Raw genomic sequence first — 22,929 nt, 5'->3', positions numbered from 1 at the left:
TATAAAAAGCATAAAGTGTCACGATTATAACTAATTGCTTTGTAATCTAAAACCTCAAGCTCAACTTTGGCTTCCAAACTGTTCCAAATCATCTGCTACAGTTGGGCAATTACCAACAAGTTTCTTGCTTTTGGTACAATGTCTTGTTTAAAGTTTGGTTTCACAAAACTTGATTAGTGACCCTACCACAATTTTTATAGCTAAACTCTAAACATTATTATGTTCAATATTTCATCTGTATTAATATTAGTTGTTAATATTATGTTATTATATTATACTATATCATTTTGTACTAGTACCCTGATGGTCAGATGCTCGGTGAGAGATCTTAGGTATAATAACTAGTTTCACAATTATTCCAAAATATGGCAATGAGAAGTTGGTAGAGTAGCAGTCTTTTAGTTGTATTATTATTAATATTAGTTGTTAATATTATATGATTATATTAGACTATATCATATTTTACTAGTATCCTGGTGAGCTGGTACGCCGTGAGAGATTATCAGGTATGATAAGTAACTGTACAATTATTCTATAATATGGCAAGGAGGAGGTAGAGTAGCAGTCTACTAAGCCGAAGGTCGAATACTGTTGAATCTTTTTTCCCTAACGCTTTAAATGTGTCTTCACATAGACGGACAAACAGACACGTGTCTTATTATAGTAAATATTTACTTATTTTATATATTGTATGTTATAACATATTTTACTAAATTATTATATTATCCTATATTAAATAATATTACTATATAGTACTATATATAATACTATATAATATAGTATATACTATATTATACTGTATTATATTACTAGGTGAATGCCTGGATTAGCACAGATAAAAAAGTTTTTTGCAAAGAAAATTTCTTTTTAATCAGCATATCCAACATTTACTATTTTAACTTTTAAATGAAGTGTTTATGCATGTGTAATTTATAATTTATATTATATTATAATTTATATATTACCATGTCATCAAATGCTAGTCAGTAACAAGTCAGGAACAGACAAGAGTTCCTTCTAAGGCTAATGTTCTGTTTGATCATATTCAAGCAGGGAGCAGTCAGCTGCGCAGGTGTTAATGTGTCTTTGTAGTCAGTCCCTATCCGTCACCATGGTAACAGTTGCTTTGGTTCCTGGCAGCGATTGACATCATCGCTGCTCATCAGTGCTTCAAAAAAAATTAATTGTATGCCAAATTATGTTAGCAATGATTGAATGAAGTAATTTGATGTAGCAGTTATTTCCCTTACCATGTTTTAATGCCCCCTTCCTCAACACCACGTGATAAACATAACATGAGGCTTTGCGTTATTGTTTTTTGCTGCCAGGCTTTTAAAAATTGTCACAGTTTTACTACATCAAATTAAATTTACTTTTATTTTAAAGTAAAATTATTAATTTAACTTTTGAATAATTACAACTTTAGTTTTAAACTTAAACTTAGACTTGAATTTAAACTTTAAATTTAAACTTAAACTTAAATTTTACACTTGGATCAAACTTAAACTTTAGCTGATATCTGTAGATGCTGGGTGGTTTCTGTTGTATAAGGTCGTGGTTTTCAAACAGTGTATCGTGGCCCTTTAGGGTGCTGTGAGAAATTGACATTTGTGCTGTGGCAATTATCAACAAATGACCTTTTTACTTGGTATGTTATTATTGGCCATTGTTTATCCTTTGGTTTGTCTTTGATATAAAGAATAGAACACAAATATTTACACAGTTATTCCAAAGTGTAGCAATATGGTGAATTGGTGCAGTTGGTTACGGGTCATGAGTTCGAACCCTATCAAAAGTAATTTTTTTCTCAGATTTGCACAATCGTTTTTAGGCTTCAGAAGGGGACCAATAACTTTGTAAGCCTTTTTCTCATTCTTGCATAAATATCCATGTTATGTTAATCAAAACAGGCCCTGATGTCACACCAGCTGAATAAATACATTGAAAAACCTATAAACTGTATTTGTTACTGAGGTAGAGTATCACTTTGTGTTATTTTGGACTTGTTAATGTAAAAATGTGTTTTAGCTCAAGACAGGTTGAATCTTAGTGTTCTTGAGAATTAGCTACATCTGTACTTTGATTCTTTTCCCCGAGGGTTGAATATCTTAGGTTTAAGGTTGTGATTACTATAATTTGGAGCAAAGGCTAGATATCAGTAAAAGGCCTATCAATAACTTTATAACTTAAATATTTTTCATTAAACAAACTGCTTAAAATTATGGAACTGCGAAGAATTTGATGTTGATCCATGAATGTTGCTGAGTGTTGCTGCAGTTACCTGAGATTAGATGTTGGAATTGTCACCACTTTTGGAATCTTTTTGAGTTCGGCTCATAAAAATATGAGATTATTGATTGTTTGAAGAGTGATGATGAGATATTAGATTTTAAGGCAATAGCATTTCATTCAAAAAATAAAAACTATTTTTATGCTGACAGCAACCTAGTATTTAATGTATTGCTTTGCAGAAGCTGGCACTTAGTGAATCCATTTAATTGAAAGTGTATTAGCTCATCAAAAAGATCATAAAATAAGTAATATTCACTATAATAAAAGATGTGGCCCATTGAGGTCCTGTGAAAAACATTAGAAAGAAAACTTAAGGCACAGGAATTGAACTCAGATATTTGGCTCAGTTGATCGACACACGAACCACCCCACCACTCAACTACATTGCAAGCTGTAGGGAATAATTGTACTTGTAATGATCATAAATAATGATTTCTCACGGCACATGTGACTGCAAGCATACTATTATTTTATAAAATCACACTAATTTGAAAAAAGCCTATAATTCAGTCTTTTAATTGGACTTATCATGAATGCGCAGTAAATTTATGCCACAGAAGGCTATATCTACACTATATGTGTTTACAAACATTTCCATAAAGCTTAAATGTTGACTTGCAACAAAATTCACATTACAGTTATTTGGTATCAAATGATTCACTATGTCTTACTCTGCTGTGTTGTAGGTTCAAAATATGTGGAAATGTGATTACAAGCTCTTAAAAGCTCAAAAACGATCAGTTAATCGCCACCATCACAAAACCGCCGTAGATATGAATTTCTTTCCAAAACGGCTCAAATAGGACGTAGTTGTACAAAATGGTTTTTGTTTACATTTTCATGCAACCTCATTTGTCGAAATATTTTCACAAATATACTTCACGCATTCAATAAAACCATGATTATTATTATTACTCCTCTGTTTTATCGTCATTGTAATACTGTCACTTTTAGCACTAATATTTTAAAACTTACCGTAAAAACTCGTTTTATTTTTTAACCTTAGCTCGAAGGAGTACATATCATTGTCTGATAATCATGATGAGTCTGTTGGTCACCTGTAATAATCGAAAAGTGCTGCAGAAATTATTTGCGAAGTGTTGGGTCACGTGATCAGATTACGACTTGACGATTGAATAATGCCGAAACAAAACTGTAAAGTAGCGAGCATCTATATTTGATACGGGGACTTCGGTAAAACCCGAAGTGTTTGTCATAAACTAGTGCTATGAGAAGTTTTATATTGAGCCTTTTATTGGCCTTTCAATTCAAGTGAGAACATACGTGACGAAACAAGAACCAAATGTAATGACAACGTCAGAGAAACTAACTGATTCCAATCTACGGCAGCTTTTCGTTTTTTAGCTTTTAAGAGCTTGTAATCACATTTCCACATATTTGGCACCTACAACACAGCAGAGTAAGACATGGTGAATCTTTTGATACCAAATAACTTTAATGTGAATCTTTTGATACCAAATAACTTTAATGTGAATTTTGTTGCAAGTCAACCTTTAAGCATCTAATTGGCACAGAAACAGTTGTAGTGTAATGGTTAGTGCTCTGAACTGTCGCTCGTCAGGTCTGCGGTTTTAATCATTCTTCGGGTCACCAAAAATGGTGTTGGAATGATAACCCAGAAGTAATATCAGGTTTATTTATCAGGTTCAACTCCTGTGTCAGGGTTATCACTCCTGTCAAAGCAGTGACAACCCTGATAGAAAATCTTCAAAAATTACCTTAGCACTCTCAAAAGAATACTCATGGATATTTCTAATGAGATATCTAATCTTCTCCAAACTATTGGAGAAGATAGCAACAAGAGGAACCTGTGTACAGCATGTGACTATGTACTAGTTTCCTAAAGATGTAAAGCCTAACAGCGTTGTAATCACATCTAGTAACTCTCCCAATCTCTAGCTTTTATTGCAGTCTCAAATGATAGGTTGACTGCATATGTAATTTCCTAAGCACTTCAAATGTTTCATTATCTATTCCTATAAGCAGTTAAAGATATATAATATTACCCTGGTCATCAGCTCGCATATCTCAAGTACTAAAATGAACATCTCCTTTTCTGAAAGAAAAGACACACTAAATATTTGGAAAGACATTCTAAAGCATATCGCAAAGATTACGATACATCAATTATTGCTATAATAAGAGTAGTGTCATCTATCTGTTGGAAGGCATGGTTAAAGGTTGAGAAAAAATATTGTATCCTACAAGATTTGAACTCATATTTATCAGCACAATAAACCAACTATCCACTGCCATTTTAGAATAACTGCACGCATAGTGACTATACTCGATGACCTCTCACAGTGCATTAGACTAACAGGATGCTAGACTTTACTATAATAAGAACCATGTTTGTCAGTCTCAGTTTCAGGATAAAAAAATATTGCATCATGAAAGATTCCAACTCGCAGCATGGTAGACCGACCACCCACTGGCATTAAACAATATAGTGTAATATATATTAAACTATTCTGTCTAATATATATAAACTATATATATACTAAACATATATAAAAGTATATATAGTATGTATATAAGTAATTAACTAGAGTGTTGGAATAGTTCAAGGTTACATATCTTAAAATCTAGTTTGTTTTTCTCTGGGGTCGCAACAGGTCTGTTTCATGCTTCTGCACTCGTCAGGGACTTGCGTTAAATGGATTTTAAGATAACAACCTTAACCTATTTCAACCCTCTAGTTAATTATAACACTTCACACTTTTCATAGCGTAGAGTACTGTTAGCAGTAGGCCTGACTACTTATCTATTATATTAATATGTATATAAGTATATATGTATACTATATATATTTATATAAAAAAAAATATATATATACTAGAAATACTTAAACATATATATGCTAATATATATTTTCAAGTTTAAATTTTAAGTTTAAATTTTAAATATAAGTCTAAGTTTATATATACTAAATATATAGTACATATAATTAGTAGGCTACATCTGATGACTACGCATGGTACTCTAGACTGCCAGGGTACTAGTATTACTAATAACTATGAAAGATATAGCATCAAGTTATCAGTGACAGTGAAATAATCCAAATCTCAAATGGTACTAGGGTAACTTTTTTAGATAAGATGTGATAGCCATCATTTGTTTGCTTCCGATTTCTCAAGGTTTTTTACTATGGGAAGCAAAACATCTTCCTTTTTGGTTTAATGTAGCTGAGAAGAAGATATTAAATATCTCCATCAGTTGCCTTAAAGAAGCTAACCGTTCTTACGCAGTTTATACGCACACATATTGCTCACTGAAATACTGACTAAAGACCGCATATTGCATTGTGTTTGTTAAACACTTCATTAAAGGCCTAAAATGGTTAACTTGCAGCATTAGCAAAGCTGGTATGTTAGCAGAATTAGTCTATAGAACGTATGATGGCAGTCTTTGCTTCAGCTTCATGGCAATTACTGGTCGTTCTGGGACCTACTTCCCCTCCCCCCATAATTTATCAAATTTTGAGTTAGAACCCACTACTATTCAAAGTTGTCCAATATAGTATTGGGTTGTCTTGTTTTGTGAATTCATAAATTTGTTTATTGCAAAGATTCACCGATATATTTAACCCTCTCTCTAGAATAATAAAACAAAAGGATTATCATTTATTATAAATGTAATGTAAAATATTAAATAATGCTGTATAAAATTATGTAATATAATATGATACAAAGTAATATAAAATAATGCTCTGTACTAACAGATCTATGTATTATACATATATATCTGTATAAAACAAGTTATGCATGTGTATAATTTACAATCATATAACTCTTTTGTTTACATTATATGATACAATGTAAACAAAAGGATTTTTATTTTAGACATCTAATTAATTTTTAATTTGTTTACCTATTAGTTTTAATCCATTACTTGTTGCTTTTTTGCAATATGGTTGTTGATTGAATAGATTTCCACATTTTTCTATATTTTCCCGTTTTTTATATAGATTCTCTTCCTATACATTTTTAGATAAAAGTGATGATTTTGCAATTTTGAAGGTTCATCCTTCTTTATTTTGCAAAGTTGTTTATATCTTTGTTGTCGTGAGCTGACACGTGTTTTGTTTAGCCATTATTCAAAATTATTAAAATATAACAAAATTGGCGCTGAAAAGTCACTGATTTTGGCATCGGTTTATATGAATACATAATACGTAATAAAGAAGAACCCTGGGAAAAAATGTCAGCTGTCAAAGTTTTGGCATCACTGGTGTAATAAATAGCATGTTAATTTTTATTCACTTATTATGGTTCTTTTTATCCTTTTTAATTACATAGTTTTAATAATTTATAATCATTTTGTTGCCCTGAAAAGCTAGACTAGAGTATAACAGAATGCAAATAATCTTTTCATTCTGTTTGACATTTGGTACAGTGCTGAAAATATTGCCTAGGTGTTCCCAACGAATTTTCATAGTTCTTAAGGCTAATCACTGTTACCAGCGGTGATTAATAACTTCTGCCCACGCTGAAAGTTTAAACTAAGTCGTATTCACTGGTGTAATCTACTTGGCGAAAAAAAATAGGTCACTCGAGGTCACTTGAGGTCATTTGAGGTCACATGACATGGATAGTTTGTTGGACTAGCTATTTCTGTCTGATAGGTAGCAGCAGACACAAAAAACGAGGATAAGAAAATGATTACTAGTGCTGACTACGCATGAACTGAAAAGTGATCTTGACCCAAAAACGAGTTTTCTTCAACAAGTTTTGTGTTTATAGATACATTGCAAAGATCTATATAGTGCAACTCCAAATCCTTGAAACGGCTAACTCCAAACCCATTCAAAGCATGAGAACCCAGTGATACATACCCCCATAGCCTTAGAACCCAAAATCACACCCTCCTCTTTTACACTAGAAACTCGTCTATTCAAACTTAATACTATATCGCTAAAAACCGCGTTATGGTGCTTTCAAATTCACAGTGGTCACTCAAGCGTTACGGTGTGTGGAAACTGTGCTAGCTCTCCGCAGGCAAAACCTTTCACATGTCTGGTCACAAAAGAATTTCTCAGCATTGTAAGGTGGTTAGCTGTGCATATATTAAGGTGTAGACCATTCTTTGCAGGTATTGATGAGATGTTCACAACTTCAGCTCATTTAGTTTACTAACCTCACATCAATCACTGTGTTCAGTTAATTGTGAGATTCTAAGGTCCTGAAGCTAGGAACGCTTGTTAGCAGCTGCAAGCCAGAGGCTATGAGCTAGATTTTAATCAAAGACATCTAAGGCTGGTTTGCATAAAAAGTTTTGGCAGTTTGTGTCAACATTCTGTATTTACCTAAATTTAAATTAATTAACTCCGGATTAAACTTCTAAGTCAAGAGTTCAATATGCTCTATTTCTATTCTGTTTATAAAAATTAAAAAAGCTTCAAGTTCTATTTGAAAAACTTTTGTATGTTAAATTCACTAAAATTGCTAAAAATTTATTTCAATCATAAATCAGTGTTTTGGCTTAGCCTGAGGGTTATTTTATGTTACTAGTACCCTGGCAGTCCGTATGCCATGAGAGATTATCATATGTAGTAAGTGTATGCATAATTATTCCTGAATGCAACAAGGTGGTTGAGTGGTAAAGTTGGTAGTATGCCTGGCTGTAAAGCGGAACATGTGAGTTCAATTCCCGTGTGAAGTACTCCTTTTTTAATAACCTATAAGTGTGGCTTTGGACAGGTGGAGAGACAAACATGGTTGTTATTATAGTGTAGATTGATCAGCTGATCAGCTGGCTTTAGGCATAAGAGTACTTACAGCAAGCCTCGAACATACGTTGCACATTTTACAAACAGTTCCAAAAATTACTTGTATTTAATTCTTGTAGGCATAAGCAATCATCAAAAAAATTATGTTTTTCGCCAAAATAAAAATAAAAAACAAAAATTAGGAATTAAAAATTATTGAGGGAGCTGAACTAATGTGTTTTAATAGCTGCCAATCTAATAGCATTGTAAAAAGCTGGGATAGCTAATTGAAGGTTGTAGTAACAGAAAGTTCATAAACTAAAACATACGGTAATTGATGTCGTATGTTGGTGTCACGGAATAGAAAACGATGTTTGTAATTTTTGTGAAAGGATAATTACAAATGTTCTGGGCATAGTTAAGACAGGATTTTGAAACTTTTAACACAAATACAAAAATGAGCAAGTCAGAAAAAAGGCAGTAAGTTCAAAGATTCTGTGATATGATAGGTGGAAGTTTGGTAAGCTGGAATACATAATTGGTAGTACACAAGTTGTAGTATAAATTTTTGTAAGAAGAATAGGCATATTCGTTTCTGCTGTTGATATGGTGAGACGAAGAAATATATATAAGGCCTTTGATCAGACGACAATGCATAAATTGAGAATATAAATATACCTCGATATTTAACAAAGTTTAAAGTTCATGATTTTAAGCTTTAAAGCTAACAATGTAGTTTTATTGTAACTTAAAATCCACAAATAATGTTTGTTAAATGGATTTAATTTTTAAGCATTTATTAACAATAATATTTACAGAGTTGCTGAAGTCATTTTAACAGCTTGATACTAGTATTTTTAATTAAGAAGAGATTTTTTTATTACTTTATAGGGCAATAATTTTATTTTAAACAGAAAAACTTTCTAAATTAACGAAAAGAAAGAGCATCGATTCGTCAATAAGATTCTCTACATGTTTTGGCATCTAGTGTTTGAAATACCTTTCTCTGGTAAGAGAATAGGTATTAGGTAGAACATTGTTGAAGATCCAACCATAATATTTTCAAAATAATTGTTAGATGTCGTATGCAATTTGTTCATATCACGTGAGCTGAAATGAGTTGAAAACTTGTAAATGTAAAAAACGAAAACACAAACCATGAAAGATCTTGAAACCGGCAAAATCAAAGTTGGAAAATGCAAATACTTTGAAAAATGAAGTTTAAAAGGTCAAAGATTCAAAAGAAAATTACAATCTTTTTTTGAAATTTAGAGATTCTGCTTTGGCCTGTTCAAAGTTGAGGAAACTTCTAACCAATCAAATCACTGTCAACTTTTTAGCTCCAAAATAGTATTGAATGGTAAAAATATATACCAATTCTTTCAAATATTTGAGTGTTGATTATAAAGTACTTTTAGAGTCTTTTTAACAAAATTATCAACTGAGGTTTAAAGCTAAGCTTTACATTTATTTTAATTAATAAATTATGTAATTAGCTCAAATTTTCTTCTTTCAGAACAAAACTGAAACAGGTGAAGACATGGCTTTTTTGTTAAAACAAGCATATGACCAGCTTTTTACAACAAATTGTTAAAAATAGTTCCTAAACAGAATTGACTAGTGTAAATATATATACAATATATGTCATTTTTAAATATTTCCACGAAAGGTGAAACAGGTAGAGATGCATTTTTGTTAAAATAAGAGGTCATAGATTTTTTAAACAAAAGGGCCACAACTCTACCTGCTTCAGCTTTTTTTCTGGAACCCGTGTTGTTTAAAACATGAATCAGTAATGATCAACTGAATGCAAGTGAGCGGCAACTACTATCGTGTCAAAACAATCGAGAATGATAATGACGAATATTTAATTAAAATGTTACAAACTAGTCGAGGCTTTTGACAGGTTTGGAATTGTTGATTGATGGCATTGCATAAGCCGCTCTGTTGTTCTTACGCGCAGGTAGATAGTGAGAATGCGCTATAACTATCATTACTAGTATTATTATAACTATCATTACTAGTATGATTCCTACTTGCTGAAAGCTCTATTGTAGGTGTGAGTTTTCGAAACTATATAACTGAGTTCTGCAACAAAATAATTGCAACAGCGACGCATGCGATCCACTGTAATTAAAACTTGCAAAGTATGTTTTTTTTGTTTTGAGCGGTGAAGTTTTAAACATAAAAATCCTCTGCTTGGAATCATTGTAGACTAATGTACCGGTAGTCCAATGTATTATGAGATATCATCAGGTGTAACAGCTATACATACAATTATTCCAAAATGTGGCAAGGCAGTCGATTGGTGTAGGAGGTAGAGCATAGGTGTTAAAAACTGATAGTTGATAGTTCGGATTCTGCTGAAAGGAATTTTTGTCTTAACTTTTTAGCGTGATTTTGGACATACAGACAGACACATATGACTCTTATTATAGTTTTTGTTATAATCAGAGCAGTGTCTGTCTGTTTGAAGCCAAGCTAAAATGGTTGGGAAAAAAGATTGCATTGCAGGAGAATCAAACCCGCATATGCAGGTTCTAAGCATTCACCACCTGTGTCGCTTCATTTTTCCACATCTAAGAATAATTGTGTACATACTTATTACACTGGATGATCTCTCACAAGACTGCCAGTTTACCAGTTAAGATAATAAGATCTTTACAGGTTTAGGAGATTAGAAAGAACTTTGCTTTGAGACACTTTTGAAAAATGCAATTATCTAGTTACCTCATCTATCATAAAAAAAGAGCCTGAGAATTCATTTCTTACTCAAGACTAAATTAAACTTTTTTTATGTTAAGCCTTAATATTTTAATCAAATATAATTAATCTTACACTATAACAAGAGCCGTTTTTGTCCGTCTATGCAAAGCCATGCTAAGAGCATTGGGAAAGATGCTCGCCCTGTGCGGGGATCGAACCCAGATATTTATCTTCCCGGCCAAGCGCATTACCAACTGCAACACTCAACCACATTCTTGCACTGTGGAATAATTGTGCACATAGTTATAACACATGATGATCTTTCACAGCACAGAACAGCCAGAGTGCTAGTAAATATAATTCCTTATGTTGAAACATTTCTGTCACCTTACTGTATAAGATCTACTAGCTGCATTCTAGCACTTGGGCTCATAAGGTTTGAGTCCTTTATTAGTAAGATTAAAATAAGAATATCTTTGGTGTAAATTTTTAAACTATTAAAAGGAAAACAATTGGATATTACCGTTTTTGTTCCAAAGATTCAAATTTGACTTTCACACCAATAGAAAGAAGCCTACTTATTTTCTCAACTTGTGTGTCGCCTCCATTCTCATTCAACATTCAACAGATTGACCTTGACCTTGGCATGTTTATCTGTAATATCAACTGGGACCTTAAACTTTGTACAATCAAAAACACCTGTAGAAAGGTGTCATATTGCCTACTCTACTAAGTTTATGATAGTAGAAGAAGTAGTATGACACCTTTCTATGGGTGTCATACTGTAGAAAGGTGTCATACTACCCTTACATTTTATACTACATACTACAATATAATATATTAGTATGACATTTAAAGTGAATTACTAGAATGTAGCAATTCACTGCAAATGTCTTTCAATAATCAACAGATTTACCTTGGCACCGTATCTGTAATGTCAACTGAGACGCTAAATTTAGCACACTAAAAAGAACCTGTAGAAAGGTGTCATACTACCTTCACTACTCATATTTCATTGTCAAAGTCATTCAATAGTCAACAGGGTAAACCTGACATGTTTGTCTGTAATGTAAACTGAGACACTAAATTTATATAATCAAAAGCACCTCTAGAAAGGTGTCACACTATCTTCACTACTCATATGTCATTGTCATTGTTAATGTCATTCAATAGTCAACAGGGTGAAACTGACATGTTTATCTGTCATGTCAACTGAGACACTAAACTTATATAATCAAAACCACTGAACTTGTCATTAGAAGTCAGTAATCAGCTTAGCTTGCGTTATCTGATCTTGGTTTAGCGCAATCGATACTATCGTCTGGGATTATCCATTTTAAAAGCAAAAGCTAAGCAGTGCCAGAGACTTTTGAGTTCTGGTTGTCTATTTGTCAAAACGAAGCATTGTATATGTCAAAACACTGTCACTCTGTATTGTTCTATTCTATACTTCTTTACTGGAAGCGATAAGCTCACCAGCGTTTAATTGAACAAGCAGCTACTGCTGATACATTGAGTAACGTCTTGTCTTATTTACACTATCAATTTAACTATCATAACTCTAAAAAAACTTTTCTATGGCCAATGCTTTTTGTGGTCACATTTGTTGGTTAGGTTGGACTAATATGGTTAAGTCTGATTGGTCAAGATGAGTTTGGTTCAGTAACTTGGTAGTTAAATTCAAGATCATACTTTCTTTTAGCTATAAGCCAAACCAATTTCGTAAGAATTGTATCGAGGCACTAGCTTTCTCGAAGAGTAAAAATGTTTGGAGTTAATCTTTCATCTCTAGTTTAGCTTTCATACCATTAAAGATGAACTTCCACAAAATTTTAAAAGATTTTATCAGAAAGTATTGATATTTTTCTATTATTTGTGATCGTTTTTAATGTTTGAAGTGATCTGACAGCCAGGATGTTTCAAGATTAAAATCGACAAAACTTTATCGCAGTTAAAACTCTCAGAAAAGAAATTTGTGCAAGATGGCATCACTAGTTGCTATGGCTTGCAATAGTTAATATCAGCTGTTATGTTCAAGTTGCAGCGATACGCGCCTCTATTCTATCGATCTCTTTGCAATTATAGATGTCATAATTGCACTTTCACTCGATCTGTATGTTTTAACCACAATCAAGTTTTGTTAATATCAATCTTGAAAGACCTGGCAATCAGATCACTTCAAATTCAATCGGAAATGATAGGAAAATACTCATACTTTTCGATAAAATCTACTAAAGTTTTGTGTAAGTTCATCTTTCAAATTCATGTTGGATTATTATTGATTATTGATTATGATTATGATTATGTTCAAATAAAACAAATGTTGTTTCACGGAGTTTTTTTTATGTAGAATCATAAAGCTTTAGGTCATTTTAAGCATCTGTTTAAAATTAAATGATTGGAATTTTTGTGCATATTTGGCTAGCGCTCAAAAAACAATTGACATTCTGACCGTTCATTTGATGACGTGTAAGAAAATTGCCCGTTATTGTTTATAAAATACTAGCCCGAGTTCTTAAATGTTTTAGCAATAAATATCTTTTTAGTAAGGTTTTGAATGGCCTATTATCTGAAAAGTTATTCTTTTGGGCTGCTATGTTATTACAGAGCAAATTAGTTTAGTTTTAAATTAAACTGAATTTTTCGGTTTGGCTTGGATTTTAGCTCATAGCATAATTGAATACCCAATCACAGCTAAGCAGGAACTAAAGATATTTGTGAATTTGCTGTCACTCACAGCTGCGTCTGCCAACGCATTAATGCTAATGAAATCATTAACAATTTTGCGCAACGTTGTTCCAGTCTGCTTCAGACTTAGAGTGCAAAATGATTTCATGCTGTTAGCTTCTTCTTCAAAGGCACAAGTAGTGTTGCAATAATTCCTTGTTAGACGCTATGGTGATTTCATGTGGCAGGAAAACCTGAGCTCCATTTTATGTAATCTAGTTTATCCGTAGCGAGATGTCGGCTGCATAATCTTGAAGTTTTGTCATAGATTATGGTCTACATTATGATAAATCTATGAATTGGCAAAGGGTGGCAAGGTTCATAATATAATATTGTTTGAAATTCAAAGTGCTTAGAAAGTATGTACAAAAACATTTTTGCAATCAAACAAATTCGTTTTATTAACAATGTAATAAAATAATGCAGTTAAAACAAATGCGAAAATGAAAAACAAGTCTTGATGTACCTTTTTGACTTGGCAGGTTAAAGTCAACGATTTCCTAACTTAAATGTTGATCCGACGGAATTCACTGTTTTGAAAAAAAATTTATTTATTCATCTTATTTTGAATCATTAGATTTGACAAAAACAAAATGTTTGTTCGTGTCAAAAACCTTACAATTGGAGGGTTGTAAGTAACGTTATGATCATATGCACAACCACACACATAGCAGCTCTTTTAAGATAAACTTACATAAAATTTTCATAAATTTCTTCAGAAAGTATCGGTATTTTTTTATTCTTTGCGATTGTTTTTTATGTTTGAGGCTTTTTGAGGGCTAGGATGTTTTAAGATTAAAATTGAAAAACTGTTGATATATAATAAGCTAACTCATGTTAGTGTAAAAATGATTGTAGCAGTTAACGTCAAAGGTAAGCAAATAGTAAGTAAGAAACACGATTTATAATATATTCCATCACAAAAAGTTGCTAACGCGGCTGGTCAAAAAGGCTCCCTAGCAGCTAGTTTTTGTTTTAAGGTTTATCCGTTGCATTTCAAGTCAGCGCAGAGCTGCCATTTTGGCTTTTGCTTTGAAAGTGGTCAATTTTAATTCTATTTCGTCAAAATCAAGAAGATAACCCCTAATAGCTGAAAAATGTTATAAAAAGCAACCAGACGATCATTTTTTATATTAGTACGCTGGCTATCCCGTACGCCGTGAGAGACAATCATGTGTATTTACTATGTGCTCAATTATTCTTAGATGTGGTAAGGTGGTTAAGTGGTGCAGATGGTAGTGCGCTGGGCTGTGGACCAGAATATTTGGGTTTGATTCCTGTGCCCTGAAATCTTTTTTCCTAACATTCTGAGATGGTTTGAGACAGACGAACAGACAGGCACACAGGCACGGCCCTTATTATAGTAATGATTAGTTGTCATAACAATTATAAATTTATTAAAGTTAACAAAACTATTAACTATTATAATAGCTTGAGTTTTTTACTTTTGCAGACTACAGGGTGGGGGACGTGGCGGCAGACCCCTCACTACTGAAGCCGAGTCGCCACTCAATCAGGGACAAGCTCTTCCTGCTCCTGTGCGTTCGTACAGAGGAAATGGGAGCCAGTAGCTCTCGGCACAACCAAGAATCTACAAACAGAGTAAGTTCTGGCAGCGCGCCAACCCATCAAGTCAGGCGGACTATCATAACCACAGAATAATTGTCGCTTAGCATTCTAACCACATGCCATATATGACACTGTAAATATTTGTTTGGCTATATTGTCACCATTACTAGCAAGTGGTTTATAAACTTCTTTCCAAAAAATTTAAATTCATTTTTTAGTGAATAATTGTGGTAAAATTCTTATGGCTGTAGCTTTTTTCTCAAAACATGTTGCGCAATAACCTCGGTGTTGTCACAACACTATCCTTTTACACTAAGTAAACGAATTTGTGACTATAAACATAAATTTCCATTTATCAACCTAACTACACAATCTCTCACTTACCAATTTTCTAGAACTGATTCACTTGTCACTATTGCTCACCATGCAAACTTTCACAGAAAGTTAACCACAAACAAATTCTCCTGTCAAAGTTAAGATTGCAGGTGACATCTTTACTTAGCAAAAAGCTTAGGATGCTTGTTTTTATGGACACTAATTGACAGTGTCTAGCAGGTGCTCCCAATTAGTGGCTTTGCAAAAGAAACTATAGATTGAGAAATTTTTTTAGCAAAATTGTGAATTTGGCATCTTTTGTTTTAATTAAAAAAACTGCCTTACAAGTACATTTTCCAGAAGTCGCAAAAATAAAAATAAACTGCTTTATGGTATTATCTAAAAAGAAGCCTTTTGCCATGCTTTTTAATTATGGATATATTTGTTGTGATAAACTGGAAATACCAAGAAGCTAATAGCATATTGGTAGCTCTGTAATAAAATTTGAGCAGCACTTGTAAGAATATTTATTAAAAAAATCAATCATTTCACGCCTACGTATGTTTAATAAATAACACAGTAGTTGCTCTGTGTCGTTAAACATAGGTGAATGAATAACACGCCAGTCACTGTTAATAGCTACTGGCGTGTTAATCATGTTGCCTACAATTCTTAGAAAAAAGCTACTTGCTCCAATAGCTAATCATTCTCATCAATATTCAAAGACGTGTTAATCAGTCTATCATCTATGTACTTTAGCAAGCTGGTATATCTATCAGCGATGCTTCTAGCGTGTTAGTCGCAGCCATTAATATCTAAAAGCATGTTAGTCATTCTACCACCAGCGTACTATAGTTTAGTATTAGCTGTTGCCTATACCCAATAGCATGCTAGTCAATCAATGCTAACTATTTAAATAATTGATAGCTTATTGCCAGTATTTTGTGGTATGTTGGTCACTCCATCATATTTGGTGGCATGTTGGTCACTCTATCATAGTTGGTGGCATGTTGGTCACTCTATCATCAGCCCAAAATGGGCTGACATAATAGAAGAATGACCATCAGATACATATTTAGCATCACGCTACACTCTGTAGTGACAAAAGCCTTGTAAATGTGTAAAAATTCAGATGAATCAGTTTCCTGCCAAGCTATGAAGTAGGTTGCTAGAGTAGGCGTCTAAGAGGAAGATCCTGTTTAGGTTAAGGTTTTACTGTAGAAAACAGCTACATTTAGCTACATTTAGCTACATGTAGCTACATGTAGCTACATGTAGCTACATGTAGCTACATGTAGCTACATATAGCTACATATAGCTACTGTAGTACATGTAGCTACATGTAGCTATGTCAGCGTACAATGATCATATAGAGTCGTCATTCTATAAAGCTTTATAGCCTCGTTCATCAGCAAAACCTTTTTGTTAGCTTTGTCTGCCATACAAAATATTTTTCAAAATTTGTTCATAAAAAAGAAACATCTAGCTGCAAGATTTCTTTATGGAACTGCAATCTAAAGCTTAACTTAAAAAGAAATACTATAGAACACCAAACCTTCTCGAGTTGGTTTAGCGGCGAGAACAGTTTAAAGTCACGTACCTCTGGGATCATCACATTTTCTTTTTGGGAATTGAAGCCCTATTCTCTGTTTGCAGACCAGGCCCTTTAGATCACTGAACCACAATTTGCTAATATTGTCTGCCAAAAGTAATTGTTCCATGCCTAGCCTAATAGTTTTATTATTGTTTTTATTACTGACTACTCTTGTACTTGCCATAATAGTAGTAGTAGTAGTAGCAGTAGTAGTAGTAGTAGTAGTAGTAGTAGTAGTAGTAGTAGTAGTAGTAGTAGTAGTAGTAGTAGTAATAGTAGTAGTAGTAATAGTAGTAGTAGTAATAGTAGTAGTCGTACTAATAGTAGTAGTCGTACTAATAGTAGTAGTAGTAGTAGTAATAGTAGTAGAAGTAGTAGTAGTAGTAGCAGTAGTAGTACTAATAGTAGTAGTAGTAGTAGTAGTAGTAGTAGTAGTAGTGCTAGTAGTAGTAGTAGTACTAATAGTAGTAGTAGTAGTAGTAGCAGTAGTAATAGTAGTAGAAGTAGAGTAGTAGTAGTAGTAGTAGTAGTAGTAGTAGTAGTAGTAGTAGTAGTAGTAGTAGTAGTAGTAATAGTAGTAGTAGTAGTAGTAATAGTAGTAGTAGTAGTAGTAGAAGCAATAGTAGTAGTAGTAATAGTAGTAGTAGTAGTAGTAGTATTACTATTGTTTTTCTTATCATCTGTACTATTATCATAACTAGTACATGTGCCAGTTCCATGCACTATGAGAGATCATCATGAGTAATTAGTACATGAAGAATAGAATTATCCCAATAAGTGGTAAGGTAATTGAGTAGTGTTGTGGTAGCAAGCTTGCTTTTGAATCTGATGCCTTGGGTTCGATCACTCAGCAGGGTGATCTTTCTTTAATAATGCTATTAGTAGGGCATCAGACAAACACTACTACTATTATAGTAAAGATTATTAGTTTCATTGTGATTGTATGCATGTATATTGTATTCTATATTGATAGTATGGAGCATATTCATAGAGTTATGGAGTATATAACTCTATGCACTGTCTAGAGTGTATAGAGTCTATTTTATCTATTATGAATATAATGACATGTGTTCCACTTTCAGATGTTTACAAAAAATCTATAAAAAATCCAATTATAACATCAATCTAAACTTATTATCACCGTTATTAGTATTATTATGCTATTATTACCAGTATTACTATAATACGATGGTCATTATAATTACTATTATACTGTTAACATTGTTATCATTAATCTTCCTTAATCTGTTTAATATTATTATCCTTCTTATTGTTACTATCAATCTTATTTTCTTATTATTAGCTTTAGCTAGTCTTGGCATATTCCTACCATCGACATTGCTCTAATACTTTAGATAAATAGTAGGGCCTCTTCTCATCAATAATTCAATTTAATTCAATCTATAATTCAGCTGGCTCGGCGAGCTTTAGTCTTAACAAGAATAAACTTCTTTAGTATTTTGTACATTTGTATCAGTTAAAGTGTTATAGTAATTATTATAATATTATACATATATTATATATATTATATGTATAATAGTATAATGGCATAGCTTTGCATTTCTCTATTGTTTCCTACACCCTACTTTTTATCCCCAGAAACAGCATTATTTATGGTCTTTATTAGAGCATTATTTATGCATTATTTATTTATGTTGGGTTGATATCCAGTCTTCTCAGTTTTAATAATTCAGTTATTTTCTAAAAGGGATACACAGAGCTGTGAACAAACCAGTACTTAGTAAAATTATAGTTAACATTATCTTTTATATTAGCAACACCACTTTGGTTTTTTTTATGCTGTTGGATGTTGTAAAAATGAGATAATTTAACTATTATTGATTAGTCGCAATAGATACCTCTCAACAGGACTTTTATATAAGGACCCAATATTCATGCTTATGACTAGTTTTATTGAATGAGCAACCTCGAGAAGAGAAATTTGTCTACTTACATTACTGCAAGTGGCTGAGCATTTTTAAGAGCATTTTTGTACAACATTGGTTAAACATGTCTGAATCAAATGGTAAAGGAACAGTAGACAGCTGCAGTGAGTAATTTAGGGTTGCTTGTCATTCCTGTAACCATCAGCACCTTTTGGGATTTGAACCCAAACCTGTTGTTAGCAGATCAGCCGCCCTAGACCATTAGGCCATGGATGCCTTTTTTTATTGCCAGAGTATAAGCAAAACAGACATACAAACACTATGCCCTTCAAGCTGTTTGTTCCAATTCTTCTAAATTTCAAGTTTATTGAAATGATGAGTCGCTGATAAATTGGTAAATTATTCTGACAAGTCAGAATTTTACTTCCATAAGAATTTTTTTTCTAATTTATGGAAAACACAAATCATTGTTTCAATTATCAACCTGACACAAGGATTAAATTTGCCGTCTTATTTCACTGTTAAATAAAATTAAAATATCTTAATTATTCAAAGCTCTCAATAGAAATTATTTGGCATCTAGCCACAAAATACTTTCAATTTGTACTATAAGTGCGCCAGCACAGAGAGTAAGTTACAAAAAAACATCTTGTTGTATCTATACCATTCAGCTAGATACTGACATTATATAATCTATTCAGATCAACCAAGTTGGCATGGTGTTTTTATATCTGTCTATCAATCGAACTGTTTATCTGCCTACCTATTTGTTGGTCTATCAGTATTGCTGTCTATATCTATATAGTAGACGCTCCTACAACATAAATAATCTGTTCCAGGAATGTTTACGTTATAGGGAATTTACATTATACGAACATTAAAATGCATGTAAGTTGCCTAATCTGTTCCAAGATCTTTCTAAATTCACCCCTTTGACCATGCAAAAAGAAAAACTCGATTTAATTTTTCTAAATCATGGGTTGTACCGTAACAGCAGCACTATTAGTCTGCATCGACAACTTTTCTCCTTTTTCTAATCAATCTTACAGGTTAATAGACGATGGTTGCTGTAATTTTTACAATAAGTTGATTGGGAGCGCACATCTTCGATGTTCATTTACATCGATTTGCTTATTTTTTTCTAAACAGCAAAGTCTATTCTGCAAAGTAAAACTAATAACAAATATTTTATATGTCTACAATAAAGCAAAACAACAAAATATTTTGCTATAAAAAGATCGCTACTTCCTTTTCTTCATCTATCTGTATCTAGGGGTCAAGGCTAGAATAAAATAGAACTTTTGACGATGCCCCAACTCATCACATTCAGATTGGTAGACTGACCCTGTAACACCTACATTAATCAATCGCCTTTGTATTTATGAACAATTGCGCAGCAGCTTTTTTCTGTTTTGTCGAAATGTATGACAATTTGTCACGATGAACTAGAATGTCGCGAAAGTTGTACATTTAATAACTATAGCTTTAGACACTCGTCGGTTTTTTTCTCGCGCGTGCCCCGAGATTGAGTAACATTCAAATCAAATTTGAGAACTCGCCCGACTTGACACTTTACGTTATATGGACCTTTTATGTGGTAGGAAGCAGAAACTTCACATAAATCCTTTAAGTTATCTGAAATTTACATTTTAGGAGCGTTTATTGTATATCTATTTGTCTATCTCTCCATTTATTTGCCCATTTAACTGTTTATTTATTTGTCAATGTGTCAGTCCGTCTATCCGTCTGTCTTCCTGTCTCTCTCAGTCTCTCTGCCTCTTTGTTTGTCTCTCCGTGGTCAGCTTAAAGCTGACCACGGAGAGACAGACAAAGACATGAAGACAGCTTTAAGCTGACCAAGAGTAGACAACTTCATGAAAAAATTATCAAACCAAATTGATCAGTCAAGTCCAATGTAATTGGTTAGAAGGTTATTTATATAATAATGAAATGCTTACTGCTTTAATAGGAATTACATACATGTAAGTAACAAGGTTTCCATTATAGTGTAGATACATTACAGAAAATACATAGCTCAACATTTAATCACTTCTAAAAATTTTATTTTTTCATTTGGTTTTTGTAAATATTTTTATATCAGCAACATTTTATACCTTAAGGATCTAGCTTAAGTTTAAAAAATTTACAACTTTTTCTCGAATTTGTGAGATTTGGCTTGTCTATTCGACACTGAGGGATCTTTTAGCCAATCAAACGAGGGCTAGCTTTCTAGCTCTAAAATAGAATTCAATGATAACAATATATATCAATTCTTGAATGTGTGCAAGTGCTCAAGAATTAACTGAACTTCTTGTTAGACTAGAAAATGCAACAGAAAATTTTATCATTACCCTCCAGGTTTTCCATAAAACATTTTTGTTTCTTTGCATGAAGACAGCTTATCTTCGAAGCAATGGCATGAACTAGTTCAGCCAATAAAAGCAAGCCAAGCGCTATTTTACATAGCCATGTCTTACTTAAGTATTTAGCTCAGCTGCAAAGGAAAAGATGACGCAGGAAACGTCTTCAATAGGCAACAAATGCAATGTAGAAGACTTTGCCCTATAATCTGTCTGAGCCGTAATCGCTTGTGGTTAGGGGCTTCACAGAGGCTATCAAACATCTCATATCATTTGGAGGAACAAAAACCAGGCAGTCTATTAGCATTATGAGATTATCCAAGCTCTAATCACTTGACTCTCAGCTTTTACTTCTTGTGGTAATCTCAGCAAGACTCTGAGATAATCCACCAGGAGTGATTGTACAGAATATATGAAACTTCAATGTTAACTTTTGTGAACATGGCTAAAAATTGACTTGGACAAAATTTTACCAGGTTTTGTCAGAAAATATCGATATTTTCCTATCATTTGAGATTGTTTGTTATGTTTGAAGTGATCTGACTGCCAGGATGTTTCAAGATTAAAATCGATAAAACTTGATCACGATTAAAATGCTCAGATCCGACAAAAGTGTGATTATAACATTTATAGTTGCAAAGAGACTGACAGAATAGAGACACGTAACTCTGTAACTTGAGTGCAATAGTCAATATCAACTATTGCATTGATAGCAACTAGTGGAATGATTTTGCGCGTATTTGTTTCTGAGCATTTCAACTGCGATCGAGTTTTGTTGGCTTTAATTTCAAAACATCCTGGCAACCAGATCACCTCAAACATTAAAAACAATTGCTAATGATAGAAAATGATGACACTTTATGGTAAAACCTTTTAAAGTTTTGCGACAGCTCATCTTTAAATTAGCAGCAGGATCAAGTTGGGTGGTCATTTGAAGACCATCAAGAAAAGTTGAGTTGAATAGTTGAAAACAACATGAGGGGTTGAATTGATACCGCAGGTGAGGTCATACAGCTTCTGCCCGGTTCGGTTTACCTTTCTCAAGCGCAATACAACCTCAAGTTTAATTTCTTTGCTACCTTTACTAACTTCACCATTAATGATACCAAATGAAGATGAAAGTCATCTATATGTATATATATATGAATCTCAAAATTCGTGTGTATGTGTGTGTGTTTTGGTTTGTCCAGCTATAGCTATTAAAATTTAAAAATAAAATATCTATTTCATGCTGGATTTGAGCTTGGAACCTCCAGTTTGTCAGGCAAATATTTTACCAATTAAGCTACGTGAGATTGATCAATTGCAAGGCGATATATGTCGTTATGTAGGTAAAAATATGCATACCATTTTGCGTAACGGCGCAACATCATTTCAGGCTTGCTTTCACGGCTCTTATCAGTAACTTTAGCTATAGGCTATTAACTTACTCAAGTTAGCCATTGGCAATGTGCCAAGCTAATGGCAAGTGGCAGGCAACTACATAACCTGTCACTATTTATAAGCTGATTTTAATACCCGTGCAATGCCGGTTATTCCGCTAGTCGACTATAAAACGGAAATAGTGTGAGTGATGATGCTGTTTGTTAGAAATGTCAACATATTTCAAAAAGTACGGCTGAACTTTTCATTATCAAAAAACATATTCAGTTGTTTTACTGTTAGTAGAGACTGCTCTTTTATTCAGCTGGTGTGTGACAATTTCTATTTAGTTTGATCAACATATGGTTTCTTTGATAACTTGGATTTAGT

The 22,929-nt window shown here is 33.0% G+C and overlaps 1 protein-coding gene across 1 annotated transcript in view; it reads left to right on the top strand.

The window, feature by feature from the left end:
• LOC137398492 (protein FAM78B-like) overlaps nt 1–22,929 on the top strand; it is an 84,710-nt gene that overhangs the window by 34,211 nt on the left and 27,570 nt on the right. The window contains exon 3 of the mRNA XM_068084606.1: nt 14,907–15,055. Within this exon, the coding sequence (XP_067940707.1) occupies nt 14,907–15,055 (149 nt within the window). The remainder of the gene's footprint in view (nt 1–14,906; nt 15,056–22,929) is intronic.

This window comes from Watersipora subatra, chromosome 6, assembly GCF_963576615.1.
Source record: "Watersipora subatra chromosome 6, tzWatSuba1.1, whole genome shotgun sequence".
Lineage (NCBI taxonomy): Eukaryota > Metazoa > Bryozoa > Gymnolaemata > Cheilostomatida > Watersiporidae > Watersipora > Watersipora subatra.
The sequence above is the reverse complement of the archived record's forward strand: the minus strand, read 5'-3'. Positions and strand labels throughout refer to the sequence as shown.